Raw genomic sequence first — 22,118 nt, 5'->3', positions numbered from 1 at the left:
GCACCCTCTTGTGTGCGCTCAGGGTCCCTGTGTGGGTGCTCCCCCATGAGAAATGTGTGATATCTTGAGGGGAGAAGGGTGGCAGTACCTCATGAGGGCTTGGAGTGGCTGGACGTAAGGGGGTACAGGTCTCTTCTTGCTTTTGGTGTTCATTATTAGCTGCTGTGTGGCTGCCAGCAATATCCTCAGGAGTTTTTCTGTCCCTTGATCTGTTATTACAGCTGTTACACTGTTCTCTGGGCAGGGCCAGGATATTTGTCATTTCATTACAAAATAAAATTTATCACATTTGGGCAAAGTCGTGTATGCATGAGGGCTGTCCCTGCATCTCTCAAAAGATGCAAAGCACTTTAAGGCTGAAGTAAGCTGGGTAAGAGAAGATCTGGGGTCCCCCTGTCTTTGGTCTTGGTCTCCTTATTTCTAGTGACAGCAAGAGCACAGCAGGCAAGCAGTTACACAAATCTATGGTGGAAAATGCATTTGAGAGGAAAATATCTCCATTAGGAAACAGCATGATTGCTTTCATCTCTTGGACACCAGACCCAAGAGGTTAGCACTCTACACTGTGTTTTTCCGTCACCTCCTTAGACTGAGATCTCTCGGGATGAAGATATGAGAACAGTCCATTAAGTAGAGCAGAGGCTGGCTTATGTTTTGGGGATAAGCTAGAACTGCCTGTATTGGCCAAGGTTTTGTTTCTGCCATTGGTGAGATGGCTTTTGTGGCCTCAGTTTGAAACTTTTCACGGGCTGGGCAGAGAGAGTATTGCTCATGCCTCTTGTGTGCAACCTGGTAACCCTTTGACAATGGTAGAAATAGCTAGCACGAATTGGGGATGTATCTTAGTATGTTGTGTAGCTTTTATTAATGCAGTTGGGCAGCTGAAAGTCTGTGAGAGACACAGCTTTGGGCAGCCAGCTCGCTCTCTGCACACTATTGCTGACCACTGACCAAGTATTTGAGATCCAGCCATACTGTGTTATGTAAGAGTGGATTGTCATGTGATGCTGAGATTTATTTTATTTTTTAGGGAATTGTCGTTATTACCTCTTCTTATTATAGTTACCCCGTTTTCAAGCTCTTCAGCACTCCAGGAATTCAGATCTTTCTTAAACACGTTGGTTACTAGCAGTCAGTTCCCCTAGCTGGGAAAATTTGCAGTCTGCTAACAGAAGACCCAGTATGGAGCTCCCCTTATCAAGCCCCACTATCTGTAGCTTTGTGCTAGAGTTTACACTTACTGCCACTTACAGTTTGGACCCATGTGTTGCTGGAGAGCTGAGGCTTTTGGCTGAACTGAAGCATGAAGCCCAAAGTACAGTTAGGGGATGCAAACTGGGAAGGTCCTATCTGGCCAAAGATGAGGCATAGTTTCACTAAGGGAGTGCACTGCATCCCCCAAACTACCATGCAGTAGTTATTTTGGCCTCCCAGGCCCTGTCAGGGAGCTGTACCAGCATCTCATGATTTTGATGGCCAGTTTGTGCTGACACTGGTTTTTTTTGTGTGTCTGTTGGCTAAACCTGACCAACCTAAGAGTATAGGTGGGCGAAAATCTGTATGTTTCACTCAGAAGAGCTCAGTTCTGCACATTGTAGATTCAGTCCATCTGGAGTGCTCACCACACATAGTGGCATTTTGCACTTGGTTTTCTGGGTGAATTTGAACTTGAAACTCCAGGGGGATTTAAGGAACAGGTATGTGATCAAAACACGGAGAGATTGTTTTCAGGTAGCACAGAGAACAAGGAGTACTGAGATTTGCAGTTCTTGTCAGCTAAGCAAGGAAAGCAAGACAGCTATTAATCAGAAGCAGGCACTTCATAAGATCATAGAGTAATGCAGGCTGGAAGAGACCACAGGAGGTCTCTAATCCAGCCTCTTGCTCAAAGCTGGGTCAGCTATGTAATCAGCCCAGGTTTGTCTCAATGCAGAAACCAATGAGCCCACTGGGACTCCTGCCCCTCAGGCTTGCCCCCAGCATTTTGTAAAAGCTGTATGTAATGTAAAAACCTTGGTTGCAGCGCATGGAATTTGTAGTTCTTTTCCCCCAGCTGCCTGTGGTTGGGTAATAAGCTTTGAAGTTGCTGGAGTTGCTGTCCTTGCAGTGCTTGTGTTAACTGTATCTTGTCCAGTCACTCATAGCAAGAGCATTTCAGTGAGAGGAGGGGTAGGTGCACATCGAACCGTGCCTGATAAAGCTTCCTGTCCTCACTGCCTGTCGACTTTCCCAGGATTGATCGTTATGTCAGTAGGAAATCTGTGTATGAAATCTGTGCATCGCTGTGTGGTTGTCTCGAAGGACTGCTGAGGTGACTGGAGACCTTCATCCGTGTGATTAACAAGCACAGGATTCTGTGCTGCTGCTTGAGTGATGTTGATATGTTTGGTGGCCTCAGGTCATTCTTTGTGGGACAGCAGTGAGGGGAATTCTGTTGTCTCCTCTTTTGGGGTTCATCACTTAAGAGTGATGCACCTTATTACCGCACTCATGTACCGCACTCTCTGGCTTAACATTACAAGGCTTTGCCACTGGTGGTGTTGAGAAAAGCCTGAGAAAACCTGGTCAAGGACAAAAATCCGATGGAGTCTCCACTCCATTAGGTTGCTTGAAAGTGGAGGGAAATATTCACTGGACCATTTTGGCACTGCAGAAATCTAGTGTTTCATGTTCGTCTGCTTCTGCTGGAGGTAGTGTCTGGCATAGATGTGGGAACACCTGCATTAAGGTGCCTCTTTCCAACAGTTGCACCTACTGCTCCTGGAGAGCTTATGCAAGAAGTATGATGGGTCTGTCTGGGAACTCACCAACTGTGAACTGAGCTGGACATTCACATCCTGGGAAATGGCTGGCGAGTACCAAGTCCCCAAACTGGGAATGTCTGTGGCCACCCCAAGATGTGACAATGTCTGTGCATTTGCTACCCCATGTTTGTTGTCTGATGGCCTGTGAGGTTCCTTGCCAGGAGGTGGAGGGCTTGAGGAGCAGGCCAGGTAGACCTGATGGCTTCTGAGGCAGGGACTAGTGGCTGGAGGGGACTAAAATTGATGAATGTAATGATCTTTTTTCAAGTATCTTTCTATGTAATGTCCTCTTTTGAAGACTTCTTGGTTTTGAGGTTTTTTTTGAATGTGGTGGAGGAAGAAAGACTTGATGAGAAGGGTCTGCTTGTAATGGGATTATAGTGGGTTTGAGCACTGAGAGAAGTTACATCTCCCCTGAAATGGCTACCCATGCCTCAGCTGAGAGCTATCCTTGGCCAATGCTCCTGGACTATCATCCCAACATTTATTTGTCCTGAAGAGCCCCTTCTTCCCTCCTCAGATGTGACAGGGCTTCTGACATTGCCCATGTTGGCTCTGCCCATGCTTTTACTGGGAGTTAGTGTGTTCCCTGGACATCACGGACATCCAAACCACCCTGTGTGACTTGCACAGATCACCCTGGGGAGGAGAGAGGCTTCCAAGCATTGAGATCCCAACCCAATGCCAGATTTTGCTTTGATGTCTGAGACAGCCTGTGGTGCTGCCCTGCCCTCCAAGCCCTACCTAAGCACTCCCTGGAGCTAGAGGTGGTGGGTCAAGTCAGTCAACACTGCCTTCTTGGCACAGAGAGAGGGTCATTCTCACTGCCAGTCTAACTGCATCACAGCAAAAGGACCTCTTGCCGACTTTTTGGTTTCAGAGATGCTATGTCTTCCTCACCCTCACAGTGCAGTGGCTCCACTCATGATTTTGGACTACAGCTCAACTGATCCCAAGTTGCGAATCACACCCTGGAATCATGGGCTCTGACTGTGGATGTTCACAATCACCAAGGGGGCAGGAGCTGAAGTGCCATGAGATGGTGCAGTTTTGTATCTTGAGGAGCTGCCTAGAGAAAAGGCAGGTTGAGAGGCTTTCATTAAAAATGGTTCTGGGAAGGGATGCTGGAGTGGGGGTAGGCTGGAGAACAAGGGGAACTCTTGAGAACGAGCTGAGGAGTGAGCTAGACTGTATGAGGAGCTGATGGAAGTGTATAGGCGGGTGTTGTAGATGCAGGAGGATGTGTCAGTTAGGTGGTTGTTACTCATTTCTTTTTCTGGAGGGTAAAGCTAGTTACTTCTGAGAGGGCTGTGCTAGGAGTGTGAGTTGTGGCACCTGTCTGCACAGTGAGCAGAAACGATTCCTGAGTTGTGTTCTTGGCTGGAAGGTGTCTGCAGGGCAAAGGGGATCGGCAGTGTGGGTACTGAGGGAGTCTGTAGGTGTCTCAGACTCTGTGTCTCAGAACCCGGCTGCTGGCAGTGAAGGTGACTGGACTGTTCCAGCAAACATCATGGTATAACACTAAACTTCTCATTGCTGTGTTTTGTTTATCCAAGTTGTCCCTTCTCCCACCTGCGGAGTGTCTTACTGGGTAGGAAGAGCATCTGCATGGGACAGATACCCTCCCAGAAAGAATCTGAGGACCTCACTTGGGAGCAGCCACTGCTTCCATCCCAGCTGTCTCTTCCCTGGAGAATACCTTTGTTTTGTAGGCTTACATTTTTCTTGCCGAAAGTTGCTGTTTCAGAGAGAAGAAAGCTGAGAACAGTTTCTCCCCCCTCTCCAAGTGACAGATTTCTTTCCCCTTAGTTATTTTGGCTTTGTTTCCCTATGAGACAGTTTTGATTTCATTTTGGAAATTCCCCACCCACCCGTCCCCTGCATTTTGCCAAGAAAAATGCATGCACAAAATAGTTCTGGGTCGATCTGAAATGACCCTTCTTTCATCCTTTTTCAGTTCCTTCATTTACCCTGCTTGTATGCCAGCCCTGTTCTTGGCAGCCTCATGGAGAGATGTTGTGCACTGTACCTTTGATGAGGACTTACTGCGACAACCTTCTGTACAGTCCCTATGGGAATTTGCTTCAGTGGTTGGTTCCCCCCATAAGAACAGGTTTGTTTTGGGGATGGAAGAGTTAAGAAAGCCTTTGGGATTTCCCTTTTATTATGCAGACTGGGGTGCTGGAGCAACAAGGGAAGAGACTGTCTCAGAACTGGCGCTGGCAGCAGTTCCTGGGGAGAAGGGACTTGGACTGGTGCTCCAGTGTCAGTGCTGAGAAACTCTTGGCTGCGTCGCAGTGCCTTGGTTTAAAGTATCCCCTCCACCTTGAGGGCATGGAATGGACAAGCAGAATATGTACAGAAACAGGATTTTGCCTCTGTTAATATTCTGTGGCAGGTTGGTTTGTGTTGAGAAGTGACCGCTGGTTAGATGTACTGTTAGCCCAGAGTTGAGCTGCTGCCTATCCATCAATACCACGTGTCTCTCTCCAACCTCCAGTCTCTTGCTTGGTCCCTTGGGAAATGGCAGAGCTCGTACTGCCAGGGCTAATTATTCCTCAAGACAGAAGACATGTGATAAAATATTAACCTTTTTCAAAAACAGAGCCCCAGTTAATTAGCTCCACTTTTGTGACACATTCACCCGGAGATAAAAGCTAGTTCCCGAGATATCTGTCTGTGGAGCAATGATCTTACCACGTGTCCCTGTCACGATGGGGGACGCGGAGGAGAGAGAGTTGGGAATTTAATGAAAGACAGTGACCTGCCAGTCACTACACCCGGAGGACGAGCTGCTCCATTTCAAGGTGAAGAATGCCTGGGTACGGGCACCGCTGCTTGTGTTCAAGAGCCTGAAGCTGGAAATTGAGACAGAGTGGGTGGTGGGATCCACTCCACTCCCCACACCTGGCTTATGTCCATGTTGTCAGTACCACATCTCTGCAGCCTGAATTTGCCGGCTGTGTGGGTAGACGGGGCTCAGTAGAGCTGAGTGAATAACCATGTTTCTTTGGTTATTTAAGAAAAAGAAAAGCCAGGAGGTAGCAATTTCAGGATAAACCAGAAGTAAAGCTTTTGGTGAATCTGAAAGTAAAAAGATGGGAAAACTTGAAGCTGAAGGAATCTGTTTTTCTCATCCTGAAAAGGGAAAAATTTCATTTAGATCTCAAATGTTTTTGACAATTTAGTCATCTGAAAATGACAAGCTGTATTTAAAAGCAAGTGATTTTGAGTATCAGATGAAAAGTACACATTGGGCTCCTTGGGAACAAATGATGTGCTGGAGTGGAAGTGATGCTGCAATGTGAGTTGGCGGATGCAGGAACCACTGGTGGGAGGATGTGGTATCACTGTGGCAGTCACTGCACCAGGGAGAGGGGCTTCTTCCCAATGAAGAGAGGGATGGGGGTCTCCGATAGACCAGGATTGACCGCAGACCCCGGGGTGGCTGTGCCAACACCGGTCAATCCATGGAGGCATGAGATCTCCTTTTTAAAACCCATGTGCAGGATCCTGGTTTTTTTATAGGGAAGAGAAAACCTTGCTTGTCTTGGTACCCTTTGCAGAGGGTGATGCTGCACCCACGTGAACCACACCAAGGCCCTCTGATGATTTCATGATGGGCATCACTTCATCACCAAGTGCTTTGGCACTCCTGGGGTGCCATTGATCACTCTCTGCTAAAACCATCCCCTGCCTTAGACTGCTATAATGTATTGACTGCTTGTCTTATGGTTATTACATGCCATCGATTACTTTGATAACTTGCTCCAAGTAATTCTGACAGAATGAAGTTGTTCGTTTAACTTCTGTGCTTGTCTCAGTATTTCTATTGACCCAATATGTTTGTGTAGGCTGAAATCAAAGTCAAGTATTAGTAAATAATGGAACTAATTCTCCGAGGCTCACTCCTGTTGATAATTAAGGCCATGAGACAGTTTCCTCCATCAAACGCTCATTTGTTTTTTTCAGCTATCCAGCACCTTAAAGTCCCTACTCTGTCAACTGCAGCAAAAGGGCAATCACAGGTCCTGTTTCGGGGCTATTTGCGTGGATTTTTGCTATAAGCACTGCAGCTCCCTACATGTTTAAAGTGGTTTTGAGCGAGCTGGATTTGTGCTTCTCCAGCTGAGACTAAGGAGATGTTGTGAGGATGGGGGCTTCCTCTGCTTTAATTTGCCATGTGGTGCCAGGAAGCTCTGGTCAGAAAGCATCCTCCCTAAGGAATCTTTATATCCATGGTTCCAACCCTCTGAAATGTAATTTCAGGCTGTCCTGGCTTCTAAAGAACTTTAATAATGGATTGGTGGCTTTCCAGGAAGGTACAAGGTGCCAGATTTTGCTTTTACTTTCACCAGGTGAAAACCTTTGCCATCAGCTCTGGTATTCCAGTAAAACTGGTTTCAGAAATTTGGCCACAGATTAAAATTCTACTCAAAACAAAGAAGGTTCTTTTTTTTTTTTACGTTTTGTTTTCTTCTTTTCACTTTTGTTGGCTCCATTTTTCTTTTTGCATCAATTCTGAGGAAGGAAGGGTGGAGGGAGTCAAGAAATAAGGCAGACCCTAAGTCTGTGGAGAGGGCTCTAGAAGTCTGAATTATTCATGAGCTGCTTCGAAAATCAAGACACACGTTCTTGTTTAACTTGTTTTTAAATGCAGCCGTGCTATTCTTTCTCTCCTGTTTAATAGATTCTCTTTTTTTCCCCCTCCCCTTTTCCAAATACAAAAATCCAGCAAATTTTTAATAAATTATAAATGCAAACGTCTCATCAGTTTTGAGGTTCACAGGCAGCAGCACGTCATGTGCACAGAAGGTTATTTTTGCCTTCTTGCATTTCCCCCTTACTTCAAATTTAGCCGTTTGATTAATTTTTTAGATATCTATCTTACAGGGAAAAGAAAGAAAGAGAACCAAAAGAGGCAGTGAGTTAGAGGAAATACTAATTGTACAGTAGCCAAATATAGCACTGTTTCAAGTTCCAGAAGCTGTGTAGAAAAATGTCCTTCTTGGTCAACCCGCGGTTGAGTTCAGCCAATTTGCAGGACCCTGTCCTGGTGAGCAGAGTGCGTGGTGGTCCCCTGCCAGGGCTTGGAGCTGCTCGCCTTCAGTCTCTGACCGTCACACCCATTGTAGGACATAGACTTCAGAAGAACAAGGAGGCTGAAGGGAAGCGGCTGCATCATCTCCTGCCCTCAGGAGGGCTCTCTTCTTTTGTGCATTTTCTGGTATTTTTGCGGTAGCCTGTGCTGGGGAGGGGGGAGGTGGAGACTTGGACAGGTTCCTCTGGGAGTCTAATTTACAGCCAGAACTGGTTCACTGCCCCAGCAGTTTTTTCCTGATGGTCTTCCTTACGGTTTTATCCAATTGCATCTAGTTAGAGCCTGCTAAATAACTCCTTGTTAGCTCTGAGGCTAAACACCATTGAATTTTTGTTGCAAATGTGCCTTCCCACTGTTGCTCAACCCCCTGTAGACCCTCGAGTCATCTGCTAAACCAGAGATTCCTCTCTTTGGATCACCCCTGTTTCTCCCAGCCCCAGCAGCCCCTGTTGCATGCCATCCTAGGGATTTTTAAGTCCCTTTTTGGGAATGCAAACCTGAGGCACATGCCAGTCCAGCACAGAGAAATCCTACTGACCTTTCTCAAGGATATTTTTTTAGTTTGGCAAACAAACCTGAGCTGGCATTCCCTGCAATCACATGGCGCTGCCCACTGACATCTGACTCCTTGTCCCTTCTTCTTTCCTTTTGGCACAGATGTTTTCTGGATTATTCTACCTTCCAGCTGTTTTTTTCAGCCTCTACCTCTCTTTGCTTCAGGTCCTTTGGTGTTTCAGTAGCACCAACCCGCCGATGGTCATGGCCAGCCTTAGGTGGCCCTGCAGGGCCAGGATAGACACAAGAAGGTCTGTAGTTGGTTGCAATTCCTACAGTCACTGCTTTTCCTATCGTGCTACAAAGGTCACATACGTGCTCTGAGCAGTAACGTTCATGTTCAAGCTGTGGTCCTGGTGGAGTGGTCAACATCAAAGCTCCTGGCGTTACGGATGGAACCCCAGAGCTTTCTCGGTAGATCTTTGTCCCAGATCCAACTCCAAGTGCAGGATGTGCCAGCAGCTGGTTCACTGCTGGCAGCTGTGCCCTGGCAAAGCCCTGGGTGCTGTGGTGCTGGAGATGTGCAGCGAGGCAGACCATGGTCAGGCCTCTGTTTGGCAGCCTCATCTTGACTGAGGAGGGGCAAAGCATACCCATAGAAGGAGGAGGGCATGTCTTGGGAAGACAAAGTAGAATTTTGTCAAAGCTGAGTGAAAAAGTATTTTGAGGCAGCATGCAGGAAGGATGCTTGAGGAGAGCCAAGAAGAACCAAGCGTGTTGATGGAGGTAAATACCATGAAGATCACCAACCCCTCCATGTGCTCTGGTCATGCAAATACTGAATTGTCACATCCCATTTATACTGTTGTATGAGACTGATGCATTGACTGTAACATGAACAGCGCACCTTGGATTTTCCATCTCTGGAGGTCATCAGGTTATGATTTTTTGAAAGGTGCTCTGCAGTCAGACACAAGTCACTGGGCTTAATGCATGGATAACTGAGAAATGCAGAAATAACTGGGAAAAATGCCAGAGACTGTGTTACCCAGAGGTCAAGTGAGGTGTCCAGCAGTTAGCTCTATGAACTTAGTAGCTTCCATACGAGTTGGCACATACATTGCTATATAGTTTTATATCACACTGTGTTCAGAGTCCCTATTTTTAGAGTATTTTTATAGAAAAAATAGATCAGGTAATAGGAAGAAATTCTTTACTGTGAGAGTGGTGAGGCGCTGACACAGGTTGCCCAGAGACATTGTGGATGCCCCATCCCTGTAAGTGTTCAAGTGTTGGATGGGGCTTAGAGCAACCTGGTCTAGTGCAAGGTGTCCCTGCCCATGGCAAGGAGTTGGAACTAGATGATCTTTAAGGTGCCTTCCAACCCAAAACATTCTATGATTTTATGATTCTGTGAATTTTGTTTCAGCTCAAAGACAGGGTTTAAGCACAATGGTTTCCCACTGGCTGGGGCTATGCCACCCTGAGAGGTATAACCAAAGTGCCTGCATGTCCTGCCATCCCTACAGGTGTGCAGAACCTGGGTATGTTTGCTACTGGCCAAGGCAGGGCAGCTGAGGCTCTAATCCTTTCCTTCCCACTGGCGACTGTTTACTTGCCTATGGTGGGTGGCTTCCTTGCTCCCTGGGGCAGTAATTTTCATTTGCCTTTTGAGGGAGAAATTTTTCACACCTGTTGGTTGTCAAGACTTGTTTCAGTTTCCTCGGGGGTCGTGGTGGAAGGAATTGGTGTGACTACACCAGGGATGCATGACTGTTGTAGTAAAGTGAAGGAGTTCAAACCAGAGAAGGCTGAGCTGTTTTTTGTGATAAGAAAGAAAAATTATTAAAGAAAGCTCTCCTCATATTTCTTTCCTGAACTGCCATCCATTTCCAGTAGTGGATTGGCTCCTGTCTCTTTGGTAAGGTACAGGTGTGTTTTCAGCATCTCTGGTCTTTCTCCTCCACTTTCCCTGCCACTCTGTCTCTCCGGCTGGGTGTGGGGTGACACCAGTGTCCCTGGAAGGCAGTCATTAACTGACTGGTGTGTAGCCTGAGCAAAGCTGTATAGGCTTCTCCCAGGCAGCAATAACTTGGTCCAGGCCAAGGCCAGGCTTGTTCCAGTCCTGACTGGCTGAGTCCCCTCAGAGGACCAGGCTGGCAAGAGCCCTCCTTTCGGCATGAGTATGAGCAAAGAGCTTTGCCACTAGTATGAACTCTTTCTTTCTGATTTCTGTAATTTATTTCACTCTTTCTGTGAGCTAAAAGGACTTTTTATGCTTGTCTCCTCTCTCTGCCAAGTTCTTCTCTGCTTCTGGTGCAGCGTCCAAGTCTAACATGCAGCTTGTGGTGGCTGCACTGCTGTGACATAACTCTTGCAAGTGTCTTCACTCAAGAGAACCATCAAATTTGGAGAGCTAGTCAGACTTGAGGAACGTCATCTGAAACCCAAAGTAGTTTGTCCATCGGGGGGGGGTGAACCCATGATGTTTGTGATGGCATGTCCCTGTCCTCTGGGTCGCTGTGAGTGTACAGTGTGGAGAAAAACCCAAATACCCTTGGTTTAGATGTGTGGCAATGAGACTGCCCTCCCATGTGTTTCCAAGGAGAAGAGAGGAGCCAGGCAGGAGTTGAAGGGTGATGTAGCTCTGTCTGATGCAGTGGGCTGTTTGAAATAAATATGCAGAGAGTCCTTTGGAAGAGGTGAGCTGTGTTGAAGGGAGAGTTTGGACTTCATGAAAAACATTAAAAATTCAAAGCGGAGTTGTTGGCAGGCGATGGCCGTTGAAGTAGAACAGAAGAATGAGCAGAAGCCTGGTAGAGGAGTCTAGGGTAGTGGGATGATGATAATTTTTTCTTGATTTCTTGAAGGAAGTTAACAAGGCACAGGAGAGGGTGAATGTAAGAGGTGGGGTTTGAGAGATGTGTCACAGCTCTGTGGGCATGGGATGTCAGGTGTCAAGGAGAAAACACTCTGGATGAACCTGTGGAGGACCAGAAGGGGTTGCAGAGCAGGGTCCATCTCCGTTCACACTGTTAGTCTTTACCATTGTGCTGCATAGCCATGTTTGCAAGGTGGGCCTTGGTTTGGTGGGGGGCACTATGAATTAAGTTTGTCATTTTAAATGTTAAATGGGTTGAAATTCCCTGGGAATGAGCATGTGTGTTGCCCCATCAGGAGGATCTCTAGGGATGCAGGGGCAGGCAGCTGTGTGCATAGGCCATATATCTGTGATACCACACCGTTCACCAGGAGCACAAGGGTCGAAGAAACTCAAGAAAAAATATTTAGTAAGGGACTTCGGAGGCCTGTGAGGAATTCTGGAGCGTCCAAAGTTTGGGACTTTATGCAGTTCCTGCAATGAGTGCAGGGCTCTGGCTGTCTGCTTCCTGTCCCCACAAACAAGTGCTCTGTAATTTATTCCTGAGCTGTTAGTGGCGTATTGGGAACATGGAGAAGAGATGTGCTGCTCTGTCCACCCTGAAAGAAGTATAACAAGCAACTATTTCAGGCTGGGATTTTCCAAGGGTGACTCCAAGGTGTTTTCAGCCAGAATACCCTTTTCATAACTTTCTAGTTCTGAAATTATTTCAGTTTTTAATGGGGAAAAAACTTTAAAACAGAAAAGTGAAACTTCCGTAAAATGAAAGTTTGACTTCTGGGTTTGCAGGAGGAAATAAGAATTGTTTCTCCATCTGGGTACTCTCTCTGGGGTGTTTAGGGCAGGCCAGCCTGGCTTCTGTATTCTTTCAGTCCCCCAGATGTTAGGAGTTGGTGGAGCAGCCCAAATTGCAGGCACTTCAGCCTGGCAGCATTCCTGCTAGCACTTGCTGTGCTAGGATTGCTCCCCAGTCCTCCTGCAAGGTTTCAAAGCATCAGACTTTAAATGACTTTAGCCAGAGAGTTTCAACACACTGCAAATATAGGCAGTGCAGTTATTACTCTTTTTTTACCCTTTTTTTTTTTTTTTAACAATTTAAAACAAACCAAACCAAACTTCCATTGGTTTCCTGCAAATGTATGGGTGTTGTTTCTGGTTTGGGAGGTGTTTTTTTTTGTTTTGTTTTGGGTTTTTTTGTTTGTTTTTGTTGTTTGTTTGTGGTTTTTATTGTTTTTGTTTTTGTTTTTTTGGTTGGTTTTTTTCTTGTTTTTTCTTTTTTTCTTTTTTTGTTGGCAATTGTGTGACCTATGAAATACCAAAAGTGGCACAAAACGTTTATCCAGCGACAGCCTGAGGTAGCACAGGCAGCTCTTAGCAGGTTTATTTTCATTATTACAGCAATTTTAGGGCTGCATGCTGCAATTTTCACTTGCAGTGAGGTATTAAATTGAAATTACCCCAGATGTAATTGTCACACAAAATAATTCTGGACATGCTGGATTTAATGCTTTTCCAAGCTGTGGTTTTTATTACCCAAGTAAGTGCCAAAAAACCACTTGTAGTCAACAACTTAAACTGAAATCTGTCTTCTGGGGAGCCAGGATATTTTGCTGCAGTTACACTAGGGGAGGAGGGAAAAAAAAAGGGACCAACTGGAGGAAACTTTGGGAGGGTTCCTGAAAGAATAGCCCAGGGGTAAAATATTGGGCAAGGGCAGAGTCAGGGCCACAAAGGAACCACGAAGGAGGGATGCTGGCAGATGCAGCAGCTCAGCCTAACACTTTTTGGGCTGGTTTCTGGAGAGGCAAGTCCCAGCTGTGGTGTAGTACTGGCCACAGAGACAAAGCGAGGCAGGGGGTGCTGCCAGGTCCCTGCCTGCTCCGCAGCAGCAGCGCAGTCACTGGTCCCTTTGGGATGCAACGAGTCTCGTTAAACAGAAGCCGGGGATGGGTTGCAGCACCAGTGACCAAGCTCTGGAGGTGCTCATATGAGACGTTTCAGCCTTTCCCAGATGCATGTTGTCTAGCGAGGCCAATCTGGTGCACAGACATCTGGAGTTGTAGAAGCAAGTTGTTGCGCACGAGGAGCCTTCATCGGGCTGCTGGAGCGCTCAGCCAGGGTTGCAATATTCCCAGCACTCCCACTGGTGGGTGGTACAGCACGCACACGGTGCCGCTTTATTTATTAGCTCCTTAGCTGTTGTAATAACATAAGTAAAGTATTGATGACTTTATGTTTTCCACCCTCTTTCATTCTTTTCCAGAAATAGCTTCCCTTGTTTGCTCCACAGAACCCTGCTGGAAGTGGGTGGAAGGACATGCATCTGGGAACAGTGTATAAATAGCTCAGGGAGAGGCAGTTGCAACAGTCTGGAGCTCCGCAAAGCAAGTGAGAGCTGAGCCTGAGCATGGCAAAACAGGAGCTGAACAGCCACTTCTTTCTCATCACATCAGTTTGGGAAGGCTCAGCTGGAGTTGGTTACTGGATAATGCACAGGGCTGCAGTGACCCGGGGGAGCAGCTCAGGGCATGACCCAGTGCTGTTTCATAATTCAGAAACCCTCTGTTTCCAGCATCCCTGAGATGTAATTTTGATGAATGAGGGTGTTGTCACACAGGGCAATGTTACTGAACTTTCTCCTGCATATGGAATAGCTGTGCAACTTTGGCATCCTTTGGGGATGTACCTAGAATTAGAATTGGCTTGATTGTGAATTTCCAGCTAAAACAATGAGAAAACTGCTTTTGGTCAGGTTGAAGCAGGATTTGGAAAAGGTTGTGAGTGAAACAATGAGAGAAAGCAGCAAGTGATATAGTGTGATCTTGGAAATATTTTGTCCCACTCAAGATACCATTTTTTTCTTATCTTTGGAATTGTTTTACCTGTTGTACACTTTTTTTTCCTTTAGTTTAGTTCACTTTGTAGATAATTGGAAATGCAATTTCAAAATTAAAAGATGGAAAATCTTGTCAAAAATAATATCTCAAGCATTTTGGCTCTTCACTCGTGCAACATAACCGTGTTCAATAGCATAAACCAGCAATTTCTGGCTACTCTTACCTGCTTTCTCCTCTTCATCCCTAGCTTAGTTTACCCATCTGTTTTTACTTCACCTTGCAGATACTGTGCTCCAGAACTCGGTGGGAGCAAACTAATGGCGGTTGCTCAGTCCTTTTTTTCTGCTTGATTTGAGGATAGTCGTGGTAGCACCTGGGCAGTGACACAGCGGCAGGTGATTGGCATGTGGATGTGAAGGGACATAATGGCTGTGATGGAGAGCTCCTCAGGCTGGGTATGGGCTCCTACTGCTGTTGTGTCATCACAGGGACTGATAGGGACCTGGAAAGAGCATCACAGATGTAAGAGGTGTATCTGGATTTTCTGAGCAAGGAATATGTTGGTATCGGTCAATAAAAGCCACAAATGTAATCAGCTAAAGGTCAAAGTAATTACTGAGTCTGTGACATTTCCTCCTGGGAAGGAGGCAGCAGGGGCCGTGGTCACAGTTGTGGGTTTGGAAAGTTTTAAATCCCAATCTTCCCTGTAGTTCGGTTATGCCATTAAGGCAGAATGAATAAGGAAACAATCAATTTAGAAACAGGACTTGGCTTACCTTGCAACTGGTGGAAATTGCTGCCTCGGGAGGTTGGGAGTGAGATGGCTTGGAGCTGGAGTTGCAAGGATGCTCTTACCTCTGCTGGTGCCACCAGCTGGGTGGATGTGAGAGTGCTAGCTGGGAAACGTTGGTTAGAGGAAAGGGCTGCCCGCTGGGCATCCCTTCTCATCCCTTCCTATCAATGACAGTTAAATTCTTTGCTGCTTTAATCCTCAGTGACTTACTTGGCATTTTCGAGATTCAGACAGAAAAGCTCTTATTTATTTATTTGTAATAGTGGCTGGAGGACCATTTACTGATGGACTCTGCTGTCTATGTAAATTAAGTAAGCTCCCACTTTGAATTCCAGTACCTGAATGGCCTTTTCTTCTCTCTCCTTCCCCAGGTGTACAACTTTGCACTATGGCCAGGACCTCCCACCAACCAGTGTCATCATCACCTTCCACAATGAGGCCAGGTCAACCCTGCTAAGGACAATTCGGAGGTAAGAGCTCTGGTGATCTCTTAAAAAATGGTGAGTGAGCTAGAGGTTTTCACAAATAAAGGCAGAATCTGTTTGCACTCACCGTAACAATGGGACCAGCTGTGGTCTCAAATGACGTTCGAGAGAAATTAGAGTGAAAGTTGGTCTTAGAGAAGTAGCTTTTACAGTGGGATGCTCAGGAAAGTAAGGAGCTGTGCTCCCTTTGCAGGGTCTAGCACGGGAAACACTTGGGGGAGCGTTAGCAGATTAGACAAAGTCTAGGATAAGAGCTTTTATATCCAGCTGGGTATCAGAGCTCAGCTGTATTTTCTCCCAGTCCTCTAGGGACAGCTATCATTGTACAGATATTTTCTCTGGTAGTGCTGTTTGAGCTTCTCCAGTGACCCATCAAGTGCCAGAAAGGCTTGCTAATTGAGAAGCCCTAATGGCACACACGCAGACTAGGTTTACAAAGACGGTTTCTGTACTCCTGCGGGTACACGGTGGAGCGCTCTGGGCATGTGGCCATTCCTTCATTTGTTGGTTTGTTCTTGGCTGTGTTTTGCTGTAGTGAATAGACTAAAGGCTTAATTTTCACTGCAGGTTTTTCAAATCAGTGTTTAATCCCAGTATATGCCTTGAATCTGCAAGTTCTCTTGTGGGAAGAACTGGTGAGGTGTGCCCACCACACCTTCGAGGGGTCTGTCTCCGGGTCTAGGCTGGTGGGTTCCTCTGTAGCAAGCTTGGATGCACTCTGATCTGTGCCAATAGTAAGTGTATTGCAGGTGCATCTCGTGCCTACATTGTAAAGATTTGTGCCCTGCTGCAAGTCTTGTCTTTTAAACCTTGACATCCCCGGGGACCCCTTGCTATCATTGGTACTGGTCAGACTGGGGTTGCTGGTTACAGGGAGGCTTCAGTCATTCCTCGTTCACTGTCACATCCTTGCTGAACTTTTCTCTGAAAACAGCATCCTTCCTCAGGTGAGCACACCCAGGGCCACAAATGAGTTTGACAGTCCTGAAATTGAATTCCTTCTTTGCTTTATGGTTTCGTGCCCAATCCCATCTCCTTCTTTCACACTTAATAATCTGTCACTGCTTTCTCTCTCTAGGATCTGTGGATTTTGGGTGATACTGACACTTGGTGCTCTGTGCCACCTCCTTGATCTTGAACCTTCTCTTTTGTCTTTACAGTGCCTTGCATAAAGCTGCCATTCTCCAAAACCAATTGTAACAGAGATGGCAGGTGCAGTCCTCTGGCCCCCACTGAGATATAGGAAGCTTTAAGTGCAGAGATGGACTTTAATCTCATTTCTCCTCATAACTCATCACTTGACTGTCCTACCAGGTACGATCATGAGTAATGTTGTCACATGAAAAATGTTAGATGCATGATGCAGCTCTTATACCTGGATCCCCCATAGCTGGCTTCATTAGAGAACTGTTCATTGCAGTGATGGCAAGGTTAGAAATACGGATAGATTGAATTTTTCCTTCTTCTAGGTTATTGTTTTCTGAAGTTTCTGATTTCCAGCTATAAAATTACTTTCTTCCTTCTTCCTCTTATTTTCTTTGCTTAACTTGATTAGTTGGCTTTACTGCCTTCCTTACCCGGCTGTGTGTGATTTCCACCACAGTTTTGCCCATGTGCGCTGTTCCTTCTTTCTTATGTGCCCTGGCAATTCCAGCACTCCTGTTTGTCTGGAGAGTTTTTCCCCAATTCTGGGGCCCCTTCTGAGTCCTGTGTCTCTAAGGTTGATCTCCAAACAATGCCAGAGCTCCACGGAGCATTCCACTGAGCTGCACCACAGAGGCAAGCCCAGGCAGTGAGGAACTGAGACGACAGCCTTGGATCCCACATCTTCTCTGCCTCCCTCTGGGCTGAGATCCTGAGCTGACTCTCCTTTTTCTGGTCCCTATGGCTTGGAGGTGGCCTCTTGGCATCAGGGTTTACTGTTTTCCTTCTGGATGCAGTGCACAGGGACTTGCTTTCATCCAACCAATGCTAGGGATACCAACCCTTGGTGGCAAGTTGTGCTGGTGACGTGGGTCCTGTTCTGCTCCTCTCTGGTGGCTACTGGGCACATATTGCCACCTCTCTAACTCTTTTTGGACCCAGCTGAGAGCTCATTGCCTCTTTAGCCTCTGTAGGTTAATTTACTGTGCCTTCTGACTGCTTGGGTTTTTTCCCCTCTTGCTCAGCAAATATTTAGCTTAATTAGATCTTCCAGATAACTCCATCCCACAGTGGCTGTAACAACATGGATCATTTTCCATGGCCATTCAAAACAAACTCTGTCCTTCTGACAGTGCTTTGTGCCTTTTGGGACAGTCTGTGGCCAAGTGCTTTGAGTTTAGTGGTGAGTAAATTGGCCACTTGTTCTGCCCTATTCTCCCTAGTACAACTCCATCTTGCACTCTTGGAATAACCCAGACTGAGAAACAGATCTGGCTGTGGCTAGTAGAAGATTTTGAATTGCAAACCTGGTTTCCTGAGTTCCAGTATACTGGATTTTCCAGCCTTGTCGCAGAAGCAATGTTTTCAGTTAATTGCCATAACAGGAGCAAGAAACAGGGCAAAGGGACATTGCTTGGCTTGTCCAAAGCCGTGATGCCATAGGGCACCATCCCTGCAAAGGGGGTGGCACTTCCTACAGGACTTCATGTAAACACAAAGGAGTGGCAGAGGGAAATGCTGGTAAAGGCACCGTCTGTCAGGGGACGAAATGGCTTCTTGCAGAAGAGACTACGTTCACGATGAGCAGGAAGGATTTTGCTGTTCCTGTGATTTTCCTGGGTGCTTGAGAGCTTTAATGTTTCCTGAGTGTTGAGGCTGAGCTGTGTGGCAGGCTCAGTTTGTTTCACGTGGCTCTTGGTAGGGGTGCAAGTGCTCTGACCTGCGAAGCAGAGGCAGCAACACGTGGCCTCCACACCACCCCTTACGCAAGTCACGTTGTGAGTGTTTGGGACGGTTCGTTTATGAACATTTTGCACTGTCAGAGCTATTGGGAAAAGCTAGTGAACTGTGTTGAATAATGAATTCATTTAAAAGTTTCATGATCTTTGACCATTTGCCAGCTGGAAGTAAAGCAGGAGGAAAAAAAAAAAAGAGGCCAAATTAATCGAATGCCCAAATCTCTGCAAATAGTGTAGTCAGCATTTATAAATGCATGTGGTGCAACTATGCTTGTGAATACGTACAACTGCCCAGGTAGTAGGGGGTGGCTGTTGTGAGAAAGGCAAATAGAAAAGGGGACAAGAGGCCAGAAAGGAGGAGATGGTGAATAGCAAAGCAGCTCTTGAGATTTTTTACTATTTTTTTAAACTGTGCAGATGGGAGAAAGTACCATTGGATTGTTTCAACTGCTCACTTTTCAAATGACCTTGAACAAGTTCCTTATCCCTCTGTGGTTCAGCTTCAAGCTCCAAGACTCAGTGCCTTAAAGATGGTGAGGGTCTCCAACAGTATGGGGATGGGACCGTGTAAGTAAACCCAACATGGGAAGGAAGCAGCAAGGGAGAAATTAAGCAATACAGAGGCATTTAGAATTAAAAAAGAAAAACAAAACAAGCAATTTCTTCCTTTCTGTCTTTCCATCTTATGCTAGCCTGCATTTAGCAAGGGAATCTTAATCCTGCTGTGTGGGTGACCTGCTGGGCAGAGAGTGAGACAGTCCCGTTTACTCTGCTGAGTGGTTTTTATTTATTTATTCTTCAAACTTGCAGCTGGAGAGCTCAGAGCAGGAATAAGGAAACTTTAATTATTTACCTCTTGCTGACAAACCAAAATACATCCTTTGGCAAAAGTCCCGATGCGAGTGCTGTGAATACCACATCAAATATTTAGGTCATTAATTAGCAGGGAGAATATCGTGTCTTTTATTTTCCAGTGCTTATAAGTAAGAGAAGTGATGTCCTGGGCAGGCAGCACCTCACACCTTCCTCTCATGCCACTAACTTGTCTGCATCCAGACACATCTGAGACAGGGAGGTGACAAAGCCACGCACCTCCTTGCTTTGGCAGCGTTGGCACCATATAGAATCTGTGCCATAACTGAAATGAGCCTGATTAGAGAAGCAAAAACAAGCCAGGTGTTACACAGACACTGTATAATTAGCACTTCGTGCTGACTATTTTTTCATTTCTTTTTTTTTTTCCTGCTTTTTCCTTAAACCCTGGGCTTTTTTTTTTTTTCTTAATTTGCTAATCATCTCTTGTGGTGACTGAGTACACAGCCCTCCATGCGCTTTTACCTTTTGATGTTAACATAAGAGAACCCTTGAATTTCAAAGAGCTTGGTGGGTATTTGAAAGAATAAAATGCAAAAGCCGCAGTGTAATCAAAGCTCATTATGGTTATTCTTGGTGTGATGTCTCTCTTCCCACATAATTAGCCATTTGGGGTTGTTGAAGCAGCTCATTTTGGCGGGCATTTTCTCCCCGCACTCGTGGTCTGATTTCGATAATTGTGACCCTTAGCCCTTCGTACACTTTATTATACTCCCAGAGGTGGGGTTTTTTCCCCCAACAAGTCCCAATATGTTGCCATGGAGAAAATTAATGGGTTCATGAGTTCCCGAGGATCAATGTCCACAGCCATCTCTCTAAAGCAAGTGGTATTCTGGGTGATGACTAAAAATATACTGACTTTTGGTCAGAAGGTCTAAACTCCTCCACGTGAACATTTTCCATGTCTTATATGTCAGGGTGACTTTTGCACTGGTATTTATTTGGAGGTGAAATGGCTAGATCCAATATTTACCTCCAGGTAGGTGGAAAGGGATCCCAAATTGTCAAGGATGATGGAAGAAGGACCTTAACGATGAAAATTTAGGGTGAAATTCTCCATGGCTACGTCTGCATAAGATCTGCTAAATCCATTGAAACAAAGAAAATTTCAGCATTGACTTTACAAGATAATTCAGCAATGAATCTGGTCTTAATGTATTGAGCAAATGTAAGCACTTTCTGGACTAGAGGCATGAGTTTTCATTTCAGTGGTAACAGGACTTGTGGCAATTTAAGGGAGAAAATGTTGTGATCTCTGTCTCAACAGAATATAAAAGCTGTTTCATTTGTTAAAATGTGCCCATCAATGCAGTATATACCTGCCTATGTTTGATTTCAGGGAAAGAAATCTATAAATAGCAGAGTAACTTCAAAGCACTACAATATTGTCTTCTGATTTTACCCATATAAAAGGGGAAAAAAAGCCATGCAGAGACATAAAGAAAAGAAAGTATTAAAAAAAATCAAAGCTAAGCAGAGGCAAAAGTAATAGAAAAACCGGCTTTGAATTTTTAGAAGTGCTTTTGTAGTCTGTCTGAAAAAAAAATCCCCGTAACGTTGAAAATGTGCAGGATTTGGTGCCTCTGTTTCCCATCCTCCCCAAGGAGTACTGCAGTAGGGGTGTTTATAGTCTTCTGTGTTTCCAACATCGTGTGCATTATCATGTGATTAATAGAGCACAGGCAGAAAATGTGTTGGAGATGTGGATGTGGCTCTGCTGGAAAGCCAGCATGCTTGCTCTTGGCTGAGTAGGGAAGTGGGCTATGGTTGTGGTGTTGCAGCCTTTGGATCTCTTTGTGCCTGCATCAAGGGGCCTTTAGCTTAGCAGCAGTTTTTGGGCTTGCTGGGGTCTGTGCACAGACTTGTAAGGGCAATAATGAGCTCAAAGAGTGCTGAAATCAGTGAACATCAGGTCCCTTAGAGCCAGCCTTTGGGCCGCCCTCACCAGGGTGAGGGTGAGTTGTTCACTGGAGTTTTGGAAAAGTGTCATGTGGTAAGGGAGGCCCACAAGAGATTTGATGGGAGAGGGCTGTGATGGTACAGGATAAGGGGATGCTGTGTCACCCACAGTGGTGTCTGTCATTAACCCCATGGAAGGATGAGGGTTTATGGAACCAGAGCAGTCCTTGGAGACGTCCTTCCCTTGTAGGTCAGCATGCTGGCTAAATTTCCCCCCCCCTCTGGCCAATGCTCTGCATCCCAGAGATGACCATTGCTGGCATTCAGGGGACATGTTTCATGATCTATGGTGTGGGAAGTCCAGGCATAGAGTTGGCAGCGAGTTCCTTAAGCTGGGAACAGAAGGAGCAGCAGAGCAGAGATGGGGCTACACATCTTCCCGACCCAGCGCCATGGGAATTTTCATGCTGGATTTTCTTCCGTAAGAGCTGCCTCGGAGGGAATTCCTCCAAAGGCATTGAGTACCACTTAGAGCCCAGGTCTGAGTCTACACAGCCAAGTGCCACAGTTTTGGTTGAGTTATTCTGGCTGGTACCAGCAAAAGCAAGAATCAGCCCCTTCGTGTGCTCCTTCCCCTAGAGCGAAGCCCTGCATTGCACTTCTGGCTGCTGAATCCGTAGGGGAGACTAGGCAGAGGCGGGATTTGAATGTTCAAGTTGCCCGCTGCCTCCTCCCCTCCCGCTCTCCATGGGTTATTTATTTATTTTGCTAGCTTTTTTACAAGCCTGCTTCTTTCCTGCAGGTTTCACTGAGTTAGGTTTCCAGGCAATCAGCGCTTGTTAAATATTCCACTGAGCGTGATATTGCTCTCCTGTCTCTCTCTACTGACGCTCGGCTGCGGTAATTTGCTGAACTCAGCTCTCGCGTGTGGGGATTTTTAAAAAATAACAAACCTATTAATAATAATAATTAAAAAACACTTGACAGGTGGAAACAGCACATCTAAATTGTTCTGTGTGCCCCAGCAGGAGGAGGGGTGCTCAGGCACTTTTTCCTAGTAACAGGCTC

At 46.0% G+C, this 22,118-nt stretch overlaps 1 protein-coding gene across 1 annotated transcript in view; it reads left to right on the top strand.

The window, feature by feature from the left end:
• GALNT14 (polypeptide N-acetylgalactosaminyltransferase 14) overlaps nucleotides 1–22,118 on the top strand; it is a 96,149-nt gene that overhangs the window by 41,690 nt on the left and 32,341 nt on the right. The window contains exon 3 of the mRNA XM_032682654.1: nucleotides 15,283–15,381. Coding sequence (XP_032538545.1) covers nucleotides 15,283–15,381 — 99 coding nt within the window. The remainder of the gene's footprint in view (nucleotides 1–15,282; nucleotides 15,382–22,118) is intronic.

Source organism: Chiroxiphia lanceolata, chromosome 3 (assembly GCF_009829145.1).
Source record: "Chiroxiphia lanceolata isolate bChiLan1 chromosome 3, bChiLan1.pri, whole genome shotgun sequence".
Classification (NCBI taxonomy): Eukaryota; Metazoa; Chordata; class Aves; order Passeriformes; family Pipridae; genus Chiroxiphia; species Chiroxiphia lanceolata.
This window is presented reverse-complemented; position numbering and strand designations above follow the sequence as displayed.